At 43.7% G+C, this 13,267-nt stretch overlaps 1 protein-coding gene across 1 annotated transcript in view; it reads right to left on the reverse strand.

Moving 5' to 3' along the window:
• BBS12 (Bardet-Biedl syndrome 12) overlaps positions 1–13,267 on the reverse strand; it is a 14,191-nt gene continuing 924 nt past the window's right edge. Inside the window, exon 2 of the mRNA XM_083174357.1 lies at positions 1–9,004. Within this exon, the coding sequence (XP_083030483.1) occupies positions 6,986–8,983 (1,998 nt within the window). The 5' untranslated portion in view covers positions 8,984–9,004 and the 3' untranslated portion in view covers positions 1–6,985. The remainder of the gene's footprint in view (positions 9,005–13,267) is intronic.

Consider the following 13,267-nt stretch of genomic DNA (forward strand, 5'->3'; position numbering starts at 1 on the left):
CATACTTTACCCATTACTTGTTAGTTACACGCTTCTCACTGCTACAATTGGAAGCATTGCAGCTTAAAGGGAACATTACATGCTGCACTTGTCACACACTTTTACACTGCAAATAATCAACACAACTTAATATTAATAATACTAATACACATGGCACTTGTGCATGTATCAATTAATACAGACATTTGGGGGGCCAACATAAAATTTATTAAACAAACTTTGGTACAAATTTCAAAACCATAACAAAACAAATGGTACCATACCAGGACAAAAATGACATAATATATAATAAATAGCCACAGCAGAATCATTGGGAACACATTAGGTGGCTTCACAACAAAAGTACAGCACCAACACTTCAAGTACAGCACACAGTAATGGTAGCCGAAACAGGGCAACAGGTGAACCAAACATGACATTTGAACCGCGGGCAAAAGTGGTGACCCTGGGCACGGATTTGGACACAGGATGCTGACACACACAGCTCAATGGAAGATTTGGGAAGACATAACGGAGGAGATTAATGGGGACACAAGTTCATTTGCGAGCATGTTTGCCCCTGGCAGGCTCCTTGCCACGTGCAGCAGCTCTTCGGCCTCGTCCACGGCCAGAGTCCGATGGTGGCTCATGTGGAGCACATGCTGGTGAGGGGGTGGATCTTCTTCCCCCTCTGGCAGCAGGGAGTGATGAGGTTGGTAATGCACCCGAAGCGGGTGACATTAGGGCCCTATTGCTGTTAACTAGCTCCACCATAAGTTCATTATGGCGGAAAAGGAGGTCGTTTTGCTGCAGGGCTTGATCAGCCAGCACCTGCAGGCTACCAGCAATAGCTTGGTGGCTGCCAGCCATAGCTTGCTGGCTGGCACTCATAGCCTGCAGGCTCTCAGCAATACTCTGCTGGCTGGTGGTCAAACCCTGCAGCACCTCCTCGGCCCTACGCACCCGCTCGAATGCCGACTCTCCCTGCTGCACAATACTATTCAGCACACGGCCCCACATGGACAATTCAGCCGCAGACAATCCCGGCGGCTGCTGCACGGGCCTGCTACTGGGGCCAGGTGGCACAGACTCCACAACCTCCTCAAGAGAATCTTGACCAAGCGGTGGCGATGCTGTTGAACAAGAAAATTCCAATTACCACACATTCCATGCAAAATTTAAAACATCTTCTTATGGCCTGGCAAATAATTACCTTCAAGAGTAGAAGCCATCACTTCCGCTGGGGACTCGCTGTCTATAGTACTCACCCCCCAGACCTCCTCCACTGCAATACAGCACTGGGCCATCTCTTCCAGGGGGGTGAGCTCCAGCTTGGATGGCATGGGGCCAGCCCCAGAGGTCTGGCTGTGTTGCCACCGCTCGGTCAATTTCTTCTTGAGGTTGCCTTTGAAGTCGTGCCACCTGCAATCAAAGTGTACATATTAATACATGTAACTCCTGATGTTTGCTGTAGCACCCATTGCAATCTGAAACATAATACAACATGTGCCTACTGACACCAAACTTACATTATATTCATTTTTCATACCAACCCTTAGAAGATACAAAAACAGTCACCCTCCAATAACTATCAATTCAATGTCATGGCCAACATGTCTGTGCCTCCAAGCAACGTGAACACCCATTGGCCAACTCCATCTAATATTGAATGTAAACATTACTGGACTTGTACTACTCTAATGTAACACACATGTACTTGCCTCTTCTTAACATGCTCTGTCTGACGAACTTGTGGAGCCACTGCATTAATCTCCGCCGTTATCTCCTCCCAGATCTTCCATCTCCTTGTGTGTGTCAACTTCACCGCTGGACACTCAATTAAATCATGTGCCCGGGTCACCAGGATGTCAAGCTCCCGCGGTTCATATGCCATGTTTCGTGTTGTTGGTTCCCGTGTTGCCCCACTGCGGGCACGGGCACTGCCACGGCCACCGGTTGCTGTACCTGAAGTGCTGGGCTGGCTACTCTGTTGGGAAGCCACCTGCTGTGTTCCCAATGATTCTGCTGAAGCTGAGGATGGCCCAGCTGTTGATTGGCCTGATGTTGATGGGCCATCTGGGTCCTCTGGGTTGAGGGGGACATAGGTGGTGTTGGCCTCCATGCGTGCCAAGAGATTCTGCACCACCTGGTCTTCCTCTGACTCTGAGCCTGGCATGTTTGCAACAAGTGTTTGCCTTTCTAGGACTACTTTAAATACTATTTCTGTAATTGGCGTTAATCAGCTGCAACCTGCGTTCCGTACGGCCGCGTCCCGTACGCCAGCGTCAACCATGCGGCGCATACGGGACGCCCCTTGGTGTTGAAAAATATGTACAAAAAACCTGGCAAACTCAGTAAGTCTGATTTATTAGCTAAATGCAGATTCCAACACCAATGACCCAATACAACTGAGGTCAGACATTACATGTATATTTGAATGTACTTCTGTACTGTGCACTTGTTTGCTATGTAGTACAGGTTGAGTATCCCGTATCCAAAATGCTCGGGACCAGGAGAATTTTGGATAACGGATTATTCCGTATTTCGGAATATTTTAATATTTCAATGATGTATTTTGAAGTATCTTGCATTTATGCTGTATAAACACATAATATACACACAAATATATTTTATTACCACATAAAATACACACAAACATATTTTAATTGTTCAAAAAACAAGGTTTCAAAATGTGAAACAAAATGTTTGTACTATCTCAGCACTGAATTTGAATGCCAAGCAATCATTGTCTTGCACATATATAGTGCCAGTTACATATCATGTCCCCAGTGATGCTGTTACATATGTCCCCAGTGAGTTTTTAGCAAAAAAAAAAAAAATTTTCACTTTCTAGAATGTCCGTATTTCGGAATAATTCGGATAACGGATATTCGGATACGGGATACTCGACCTGTACAACTGACACTACCCATTCCATATGTCAATCCAGTCCACCACTTAGCCACAAGTAATCAGTGCTAGCATCCAAATCACATGTGAAAGCACTCCAAATTCAGGCTGGATGCTAGCTACTTTTCATCCCACCTCTGTAGTATGGCCCAGTAGAAGGTAAATGTACACATGGCACCATGGCGTAATTTTGGGAAAAGGTCTGCCACTATTTGCTATGTTTCTGTTGCATAGCTTTCATTATAAAATAGCTGTTTAGTACCTTGTTGAGTTAGGTGTTAGTGTCTAGTGATGCAGACTATTTCACCTGGTGCTTATACCCATGTTTGGTGAATGTTATAGATTATATATAATGTGTTTACATCTTAGTTTAGGATGGGGGTGCGATGCAATGGGTTAGCCGTCTGTTCGGGCGCATACACGCTGTTAGTGTACAAATGAACAATAAAGTTAATACCAAATATCACTCTAACCAACCAATGACAGCACATGATTGTTTGATTAGTGCCACTCCTAAAATGGCTGCCTACCAGCGTGCAGATCCCTTCTCCACTGCGGAGCTACTGGCGCTGGTGGGAGTGATGGAGCGGAGACTGGGGCAGGCAGGCCCCTTCATCTCCAATAGGGATAAGCGCCGGGCGTATGTTGCGGCCCGGCGCCGCATATTCGCCCGCACGCATGTGCGGAGGACCATCGCCCAACTGGAGAGGCGATGGTCCGACCTGCGGAGGCGGGAGACGGATCGTCTGCAGGCTCTGAGGCGGCGTCTGCAACGCTGTAAGTATTTTCGCCAAATACCTATAAATTACAGTGGCCAGGATTCGGTCTGCTTCAAAAGTGTTAAAATGGAGAGTAACAAACAGGCAGCCAATCAGCTCCTACCTGGCATTTTACAACTACAGTCTGTGACATGACAGGAAGGATCTGATTGGCTGCGTGTTTATCACTCTACATTTTATCACTTTTGAAGGCTACTGCATCTAGGCCAGTGAGTGTTTGCATTTTAACATTATTTAATATTAATATTACATGAGGTCAATTGGGTGTTTATGACATAGAAAAGCCATATACTATATGTGTGATATATAACACATATATAATGTGGTTATGAGATGTACTTGTTAGAGTAATTTAAATGTGAAATGACACTCACCCATTTTGTTTGTTTAACCCACAGCGCGGGAGAGAGCCAGACAGGCCCGTCAGGAGGCCCAGGAGGTGGGCAGTGCGGAGGCCAGACAGGAGGTGGGCAATGAGGAGGACTCCCAGGAGGTGCCCATTGAGGAGGCCAGACAGGAGGTGGGCATTGAGGAGGAGTCACAGGCCCACAGTTATGTGACAGAGGAGGACACGGAGGAGGCACAGGAGGTCTACGTGGAGGAGGAGGAGGTGCCCCTACCCCTGGACGATCTGCCACCACCTCCCAATGTGGAGGATGAGGACCTGGTGGAGCTGCCTGGCAGGGGTAAGTAGACATAATGCTTCATTACTGAGTTAGGTACAGGTTGTTACGTCGCACAGCTGATTCAATTTTCCTATAATATAGTAAAGAATAGTCCCAAAAAATGGAAAACAACAGACACACTTTGGTCTTATAGGCCCATGCTGCAAACGTGCAATCTGGATGCTCATGTAGGTGATGAGTCTTAATTTATGGATGCTCTTTGTATAGAAACAACAATAAAACATCAATGGAATATGGGCAGGCCTGATTTATACTGGAGTCCCATGTGGGCAGTTTGCATGGGCCCCCCTCTAGCCAGTGTGCCTGTATTGTTGTCATGTATTTTTGTAAGGTATTATGTATGATGGATTGTCCTTAGAAATTGTTTGGTGTATGGAAGCGGATTAGTGCTGCACTTTCACCTATGTGGCAAATGTGACAAGGAATCATGAAGTAATGGGAAGAGGGAGTAGCCTAGCATTTTCCTGTGGTATCTATTCTATCTATTCGATCTATCTATCATGCAGTTTAGCTATTAAGCAGTAACATGCAGGTATATATGTATGGGTCAATGTGGCATGTTGTAGTGGGTGTATGTTTTGAGTTGAGTGAGGAGTCTTTGGCCAGGACAAGTGTGAGTGATCCTCAAGTGTGGTTCTGTTTTTGATATATAGATTGTGAAATGTATATGTCACACAAGTGTGTGTGTGTGGTGGCAGCATCATGATCATATATTTGATGACATAACATACAAGAGTGGATAAGGCTTTTTTTGTATGTATGTTTTCTCATGGTGTAGGTCATGGGTCTTCAACCTTTGACCCTCCAGATGTTGTGAAACTACATGTTCCAACATGCATTGCCACATTTTTTCCTATAAGAACATGCCAAAAAACCTCAGGGCATGCTGGGACATGTAGTTCCACAACATCTGGAGGGCCACCGGTTGAAGACCTGTGGTGTAGGTACTTAGGATTGACTGTACAAGGTGTACGTGAGTAGCATAATTAATGTTGTACCCCCTTTCTCATGCACACAGATTACCAGGAGCCACCCCAGGGAGTAAGAGGGGCTCTCATGAGCTTAAGGGAGGACCTGAGGCGGATGACGGCTCATGTGGAGGACCTCTGTGTCCTGCTGCTGGACGAGTGATGGTGGTCCATGTGTTGTATTTATTTAAATAAAAGTTTGCCGTTGTTTAAGAAGTTGTCTGTGTGTTATTTTAGAATTTAACATTAAAAGTATAAAAAGCATTTAAAACACAAACATGTGGATGTTTAGATATGTACACAGTAAAAGGGTAGATAACATTTTTATCCACATAGGGAATGTTAGGGTTAATGTATAGTGCTTGTAAGTGTTTAAGGATCAATTAGCTAAATAACAGATGACCAGGAGCAACAATCTGTTCTCAAAGTGGTTTGTTAATTGCATAAGTGTGTCATGTGATCTATTTGGGAACTCAGATAAGAGTAGTCTGGTTTTGTGCGTAAGTACACCGCATCTGTGCGTAGTGGCCGCTTCGCGTCCGTTCTGACGCGGGAAGGCCGTGCATACGCGGTCAGACCGTGCAGAATCGGAGTGTTTCCCCCGCACACGCATGGTTTGTATGTCGTCCGTACACACGCCCTGTTCTTAAAGAGTGAGTCCGTCCGAATGCGGAGGACACGTGGGCGTTTCTACGGACGATGCCCGCACGCTGCCGCACAGCGTGGCGTGCGGCCCGCACCGTAAGAATTCGGGAATATCCGCACCGATCAGAATAAGGCCCTTAGTTAGTTCCCATCTACATGTGCTTTAATTGTTTGTTACTACAAACCACAAGTTATGAATGATTTCATCTCATTTAGATTGGATTTCACATTTATAGTTAATTTACGTCTGGTGGTGTAAATGAGGTAGATAACTGGTTAAATGTATAGTCTGTCACATGTATGGTGGTGTAAACAAGGTGGGTAACTGGTTTTAATATTCCTTCCCAATGTGCATCTATCCTTATCTAAACCACTGCTGGCCTTATTGGCATTTACTATTACTTTGTTCTTTATAAGTAAATGTAGCTGGTTACCATTATACCATTACCATATGGCAGTGATGTGACACTCCTTATGTAGTATGACTGGGATAGAAAACACATTTCTACATGAAAAAGTTTATACATGCAAAATGTTAATAAATATTTGTTTAGTTAATACTTATTCTTATATCCGATGCCCATACCACAGGTTGGTAGTCCAGTCCCATTTCAAATGATTTGCAGTCAATGATAAGCAGAACTATTGCTGATGGCTGCCGATCATGAAATATTTTTACAATTTAGTAAATGTAATAATTTTTATTGATTATATCTTCAAGAAACTTTTGGCCTAGGTGTTCTGTAAAAAATGCTGACACTCCAGGGGGCATTGATTCAACACAGGTTGGGAACCACTGACAGTGATATGAAGTACAGTATGCCGCTGGAGAAGTGTGCCATGGCAACCAATCAGCTTTAAAGTAACATATCAAGTGCAGTCTATAAAATTATACGTAACAGCTGATTGGTTCCCATGGACTTCGTTCCGGTCTCAATTCTCCGCTGTTATCACTGCTTCATACATCTACCCCACAGATTTCTAAAGGAAAATACAATTTTATCTGCAACAAGTGAAGCTATAAGAAAAGATGTTCTCCATGTCCAGCTTCCCTTTGTATCATATGTGTAGTAGAGCCTGTAATAATCTCTGCATCTGACTGGAGCACGGTGAGAACTAGATGCAAGGCACTGCGCCATGCCTCCACCTTTGGAACAACATTATCATACACCATTGCTGGTTGGCTTTCTGTGGGAACTCCTAGATTGTCAACCTCACCAAATTTTCGGAAGTACTCATTTAGTATATATGAAGAAGGAGAAGAAGAATCACTCATGTTTTGCAGTTCATTGTGTAGGAAGGTCATGGATTCTAACTCTGAAGAATATGTGCCCATGTTACAGAGAAGAACAGAAATATATCTATACCAGCCTTCAGCGAGACACCTGAAAACAGAAGCCTTGTAGTCTTTGCCCATCGTGGACACCCATGATGACATATAGTGTCCTCCGTTGTCTGAACTACCGGGTGCTTCGCTATTTTCAAGCTTTCTAAGATGACTGAGACACAAAAGTTCCAATGCACCTCCACCAGGAAAAACTCTCTGGTCATGAAGAGCATGATGTAATCTATATGAGCAGGCCCAAAATTGGTCTTCTAGTATTTGCATTTTGGGCATCAAACAACAGTTTAGCACAACTGTGACCAGGTTCATCTTGTCTGCTTTGAGGGTAACAGCAATTACTTGGCTAGATTCCGATAACGAGCTGTGCTGTGTGTGTATGTTAACATAAACCCCAGACCCTATGCTGTGCCGATTTATCTGCATGTGGTAGGTCACTGGCTCTGCTCCCGTGCACTCACTAAATGCCTGAAGAACCTTTTGCTTTACCTTAGAGATAATAAGAATATTCTTCTGAATGCAGTTCATCATAAGCTTTGGGCAGACAACACCCCTGACTAATATTAAGTCAATATTAGCTTCAAGAAGTTTCCTACTTGCAGAACTTAGCCATGAATCCTCAGAGGTACCTTGTCCCCAGTTTGTAAAATCAGATATTGATTTTACATTGGTTGCATTATTAAAGCCTAAATGACGATACTTCTCAGTCAATTCCCCTTCCACAAGTAGAACCTTCAAAGGTTTGCCCTCTAATGCTTTGGCAATGGCAGCATTCTCTGGTGTGATTAAAGTTGTATATCCAAAGGAAGCATTTGAGTGCATGTCTGATTGACTCTGTACAAAACAAATCTCAAGTTGGGAAGCCTGAAAGAGGTCTTTGGTCACAGATGTATCTTCAGAATTTTCGAAAAGATAAGTAACAGCTTTTTCCACAAGTTTCATGGCTTCTGGACTGCCATGGCTCAAAGACTTAGTCAGATCTCCTAAAGTGTGATGATTGGCTGGCATTGTGGAGGTATTCTGAAAGCAGCTTCTGTTCTGGATGGAAAAGTATCTACTATGAGAGAGTCTACTTATCTGATGTGCTCGACTATTTAAGCCTGCTGCATTAGCTTCAGTTAGTCGTATGTTCTTGCTGCTTTTGGAGGAATGCTTTGACCAGTCTTTATCCATGGAAGAGTGATCCATAGACCATGGAAAGCAATGGTTATCCCTATCAGAAGTGTTGTCATGTCTGACAGTGGTTGAGCTACTTGAACGGTGATTTGTTAGAACTATATTATTGAGGTTTATGTGTAAAGAGTCAAGACTTTCAATGCAAGAGTTTAGTCCTTCTAACATGACTAAAATGATTAAGGACATGGGGACTCCTTGGTGAAGGCATTTTAGTACTGCGTTACTCCATGCTCCAACAAGGAAAAACAGGGTTGTTGTCCCAGTTTTATATACTTTTTGATGAGATTGAATGGTTTCATTAAGAAGCTGTCCAACTGGGCTGGTCAAATCTAGACTCTCCAGAAGGCGGAATGAAGAACAAGTCAAAGCACTCTCATGGGTATCTTGATCGTAAATAAACTTGTATGATTTTACAGGTCCCAGGAAGGTTCTTACTGGAGCAGACAAGTTATATAATTCAATCAGTCCCACGTGGCCTTGCATTTTTCTAGCCGTCATAGTGTTGTTTCCAAATAGTACCTATGTTTAAAAAGAGTACATATTTTATAGGCTAGGTATAGTTCTTGCACAGTATTATCTAACACTGAAGTAATATGACAGATCTTATATAATAAAAAGCTAACACTGCTCCTCACCTCTGTGGGGGGAATTAAAGTGCTGTGTGAGTCTGCGGCTACTGTATTACTGTGCAGAGTTTGCATATTCTGCCTGTGCTTGTGTGAGTTTCCTCTGGGTACTCTGGTTTCCTCCCATAATCCACAAATATACTGGTAGGTTAATTAATACAGAGACCGAAGAGGACGCTATCTTGGCTGGAGCAGCTTGTAAGTATAGTTTCCTTTCACAGGTACCCACACGTTGATTCTACTGGACAAGTGGACCAAACCTTTGGGTCAAGATAGTGTAGGTAAGTATCTGTATGAGTGGGCTCTGTGTGTAATGTGTCTGTGTTTTTATTTGGCTATTGGTTTTGCTGTGGCCCCATTAATGGGCCGCATGCTGCGACTTGTGGTTCTTCAAGTCTCAGTATGTGGGCCAGGCTTTCTGGGACTCAAAGTTCCACAGCAGAACCCAATAGTTAATCTTTCTTATTTTTAAAACAAAGGCTATCAGCCCGGGCAGGGTTTATTTTGGAGAAGGAGGGTCCTCACTCCCCCAGGGTCTCTGCCCGGGCTGACTGGTCAGAGGGTATAATCCTTCAGCCGGGGTAACTTGTATAAAAAGTTTCCCCCGGCTGTGGCATTACCCTGCTGGCTGTTTGGGACCTGGTGCTGGTTCTCAAAATTCAGGGGACCCCTAATCCTTTTGTCGCCCGTATTTTGGAAACCAGGAAGGGCCTTGAGCCTGGTGCTGGTTTTAAAAATGATAGGGAATTCCCTGAAATTTTAAAACCAGGACTGGCTTTTTGAGCCCAGGGCTGGTTATGGCCAAGGGGGAACCTCACGCCGTTTGTTAACTTGATTTATTTTTAACATAGCCATCTGACTGATCCATGCAGGCTTAAGCCAAATATGCCTGGAAAATTAGTTGTATTTTCCAGGTGTATTTTCTCGGCTGAATAGTGATTCCTATTCGTATTCTTTTGATGGTGTATGCATTAGTATTCATAAATACGAATGTGCCATGACACACATGACAGTTAGGAGCTGATAGGCCGGAGCACCATTTATGATATCCAATGAGTTTTATCACTCATTGATAAAGGAGCCTCTGTTTTGAATAGATCTTGTTTTAATACAATCGGATTTGAAATTGCCATAACATTGTCATACTCACCCTACAGCAGTGGTTCCCAAACTGTGTGCCGTGGCTCCCTGGGGTGCCTCAGGACACATGTAGGGGTGCCACGGCTTGGTGGTCTAGGACCAACTCAAATTATTAGTGGTTAATTATTTATGAGCAAAACCAGTGCTGGTAGTTGGCAATCATAGAATGTGTACCAACAGAAGCAAATCCTGCCCTTTACCACATAACTGCCACTAAGAATCGCATATAAACCCAATCAAAATTAAAAAAAATTGACCTAGGGGTGCCGTGAAAAAAAGTATGATTTTCTAGGGTGCCGTGAATCAAAAAAGATTGGGAACCCCTGCCCTACAGTATAACCAGGGTTTGAACTAGCCTAGCCCTACATTTAACATTATATAATGTAAGTTGGGTGAGTTAGGATATTTAATTATATACATAAATGTACACCCCTGAATTCCACTAATGAAATGTGTTTATATGGTAAATCAGACTTAATAACATGTGTTATTAAGTCTGACCCTACTGCGCATGCGCGTATTTCTGAAAAAAAATGGCACTGCGGACATTTTTCTGCCAATTTTCGTATCGCACTAGAATGATCAGACTACACTACGCATGTGCAGATTGAAAGAAAAATGGCATCTGGCCAACAATTTCAGCAGCACTTCTGCCACTGCATTGTAGAAGAATAGAAATTGATATATTCTTTCACTTCCTGCTTACCGATAGGTGTGCAGGTCGCATGGAAGTGACCTAATGTGGCTGCCCATTAATGCCTAGCAACCAGTATATACAAGATTACGACAATGAAATACAGTACAAAATACAAGCACAACTAAACATTGCAGGACGTGGCTGTGAACATAATAACGTACATGTGTATCTTTGCTATAGATGCGTCAGTAAATTAAGTGAACAAATGGCAAACGCAATCCAACTTAAAGCAGTGTATATACAAAAAGCAAATAAATAACACTGACAGACATACGTAAAGGGCCAGATTTTTCACATATGTTAGCTAATAGTTGATCCACTTATAGCAGCCTGGTGTTCACTCTTTTATAGAAAGCAATTGAGACCCAAGGTCTCGTTCAAACCTCTTGGGGCCAAAGTGCCCAATTTATGGATCCACATTGATTCTAACTGCAGGAGCCTCTTATCACGGTCCCCACCTCTAATGGATGGGGGAACATGATCTATCATATGGTATCTAGTGGTCGAAGTTTTGTCTGGCCATGACAAAATGTCTGGCCACCAGTTGTTCACTGGTCCCTCTGTTTAGGGCTGCCTTTATGGCTGAACAATGTAATGCCATACGTTCTCAAAACTGGCATTCTGTTTTTCCTACATAGTGTAGGGAACAGGGGCATAAAATGACATAAATAAAAAATTTGCTTGCATGTTAAGCGGTAATCAAGGTCAAATTTCTTCCCCCGAAAATGGATGAAAGAATGTTGGCCCAGTTAAGAGGTAGCCGTAGGTTACACAATTGGGGCATTATAGCAAACTTTCTTTTGTGAAGGAAGAAAAATGCCTTGGTTTGAAGGTCCTATACAGGTAATGTCGGTGTGGACCAATCTGTCCCTAAGGCTTCTACCACTGCCTCAACCTGGTGTTTGGTAAATTTAAAGAACTGTCCAACTGGATAAATGGCCAATATTGGTTTGCCTTCTGTCTGATTAAAGGGGAAATATGTGTGAAGGAGCTAACCCACAGCATTTTGGACCTATTGTCTACTCTCTTTCTTGATCTTAATAAAGATTCTCTGTGAACACGGATTGCTTTATTTTTCATGGTGTGCGCTACTCCACTGTGTGCCGGCACACGCATCTGCAGCACTGCCACTTGCCTCCTCTGACTGTGCTACAGTCAGAGGAGGCAAGTGCCAGTGCCGTGGGTGTGGGAGCCACATCTCATTAAGAACAGAGCCGTCAGCCACTGGTTGGCCACCGCTGCTCTAAATAATCAAAAGTGTCTACCTAACAAAACAATCAAAAAATTCTTACCCTATATCAGTTTACTAGTAGCAGCATGCTATGGATGAGTGCACACCAGCACAGATAAGAATGTGCTCTGCTGTCAGGGGATAATACAGACCTGATCACTGCTGTGTGAATTCGCGCAGCAGCCGATTATTGATGAACTGCACATGCATATGGACCGCAACGCGTGTCCACGGCACCTGATCGCAAATGAATCCTGCTTATGTTTTCCTTCGCTCAGCAGCAGTCAGGTCTAAATTACACCCAATCAGGGTAGACTCCCTTCCTGAGCAGATGCAGCAAATAATGGTCCTTGCAGAGAAACTCCTTAACGTGGCCATACACTACTCTAACTTCTCGCATGCGGTCCTTTTGCATGTGATACATCACATGTGATTTATCGCATGTGATGCTATACATCACATGCGATCCCAACAAGTGCTGTTGTCCAATCCAACATACCCTGTGTGCATATAGATTGTAAACTTGCGAGCAGGGCCCTCCTACCTCCATGTCGGTTTTTTTTCTACCCAGTTTGTTTAATCACTGTTGTTTCCAACTGTAAAGCACAACGGAATATGCTGCTCTATATAAGAAACTGTAAATAATAACAATAATGTGCAGCACTTGCGATCTAGGAATTTCAATACAATGCGCAGAGAAACGCACATCGAATCAAAAACACATGTGATTTGCCTGATTTCTCGTCCCAATGCATCAGAATCGGTGAAATCAGGGAAAATCACAGTATTGTGTGGCCACCTTTAGGGGCCCATTTATCAAGCAATATTTGCGGTTAAATCCCAGAAAACATCCGTTTTCGGGGGTTAACTACAAATATTAAGTAGCACTGAAATGTATTAAGGGGAATCTCGGATCCCTGCTGCGATCCCCCCCTGCAGCGCCGCCGGCCGCATCCCCCATAGGTTTCTATGGGGGATCCGAAGCTGCCCGATGTATCAACATCGGGCAGCCCGGCATCGCACCCCTGGGCTATCGCCATTCTGCTATGGTGATAGCCCATTGTAGCCTATGGCTACACATCGCACTG

Source organism: Crinia signifera, chromosome 1, assembly GCF_055691185.1.
Source record: "Crinia signifera chromosome 1, ASM5569118v1, whole genome shotgun sequence".
In the NCBI taxonomy this organism is placed as follows: Eukaryota; Metazoa; Chordata; class Amphibia; order Anura; family Myobatrachidae; genus Crinia; species Crinia signifera.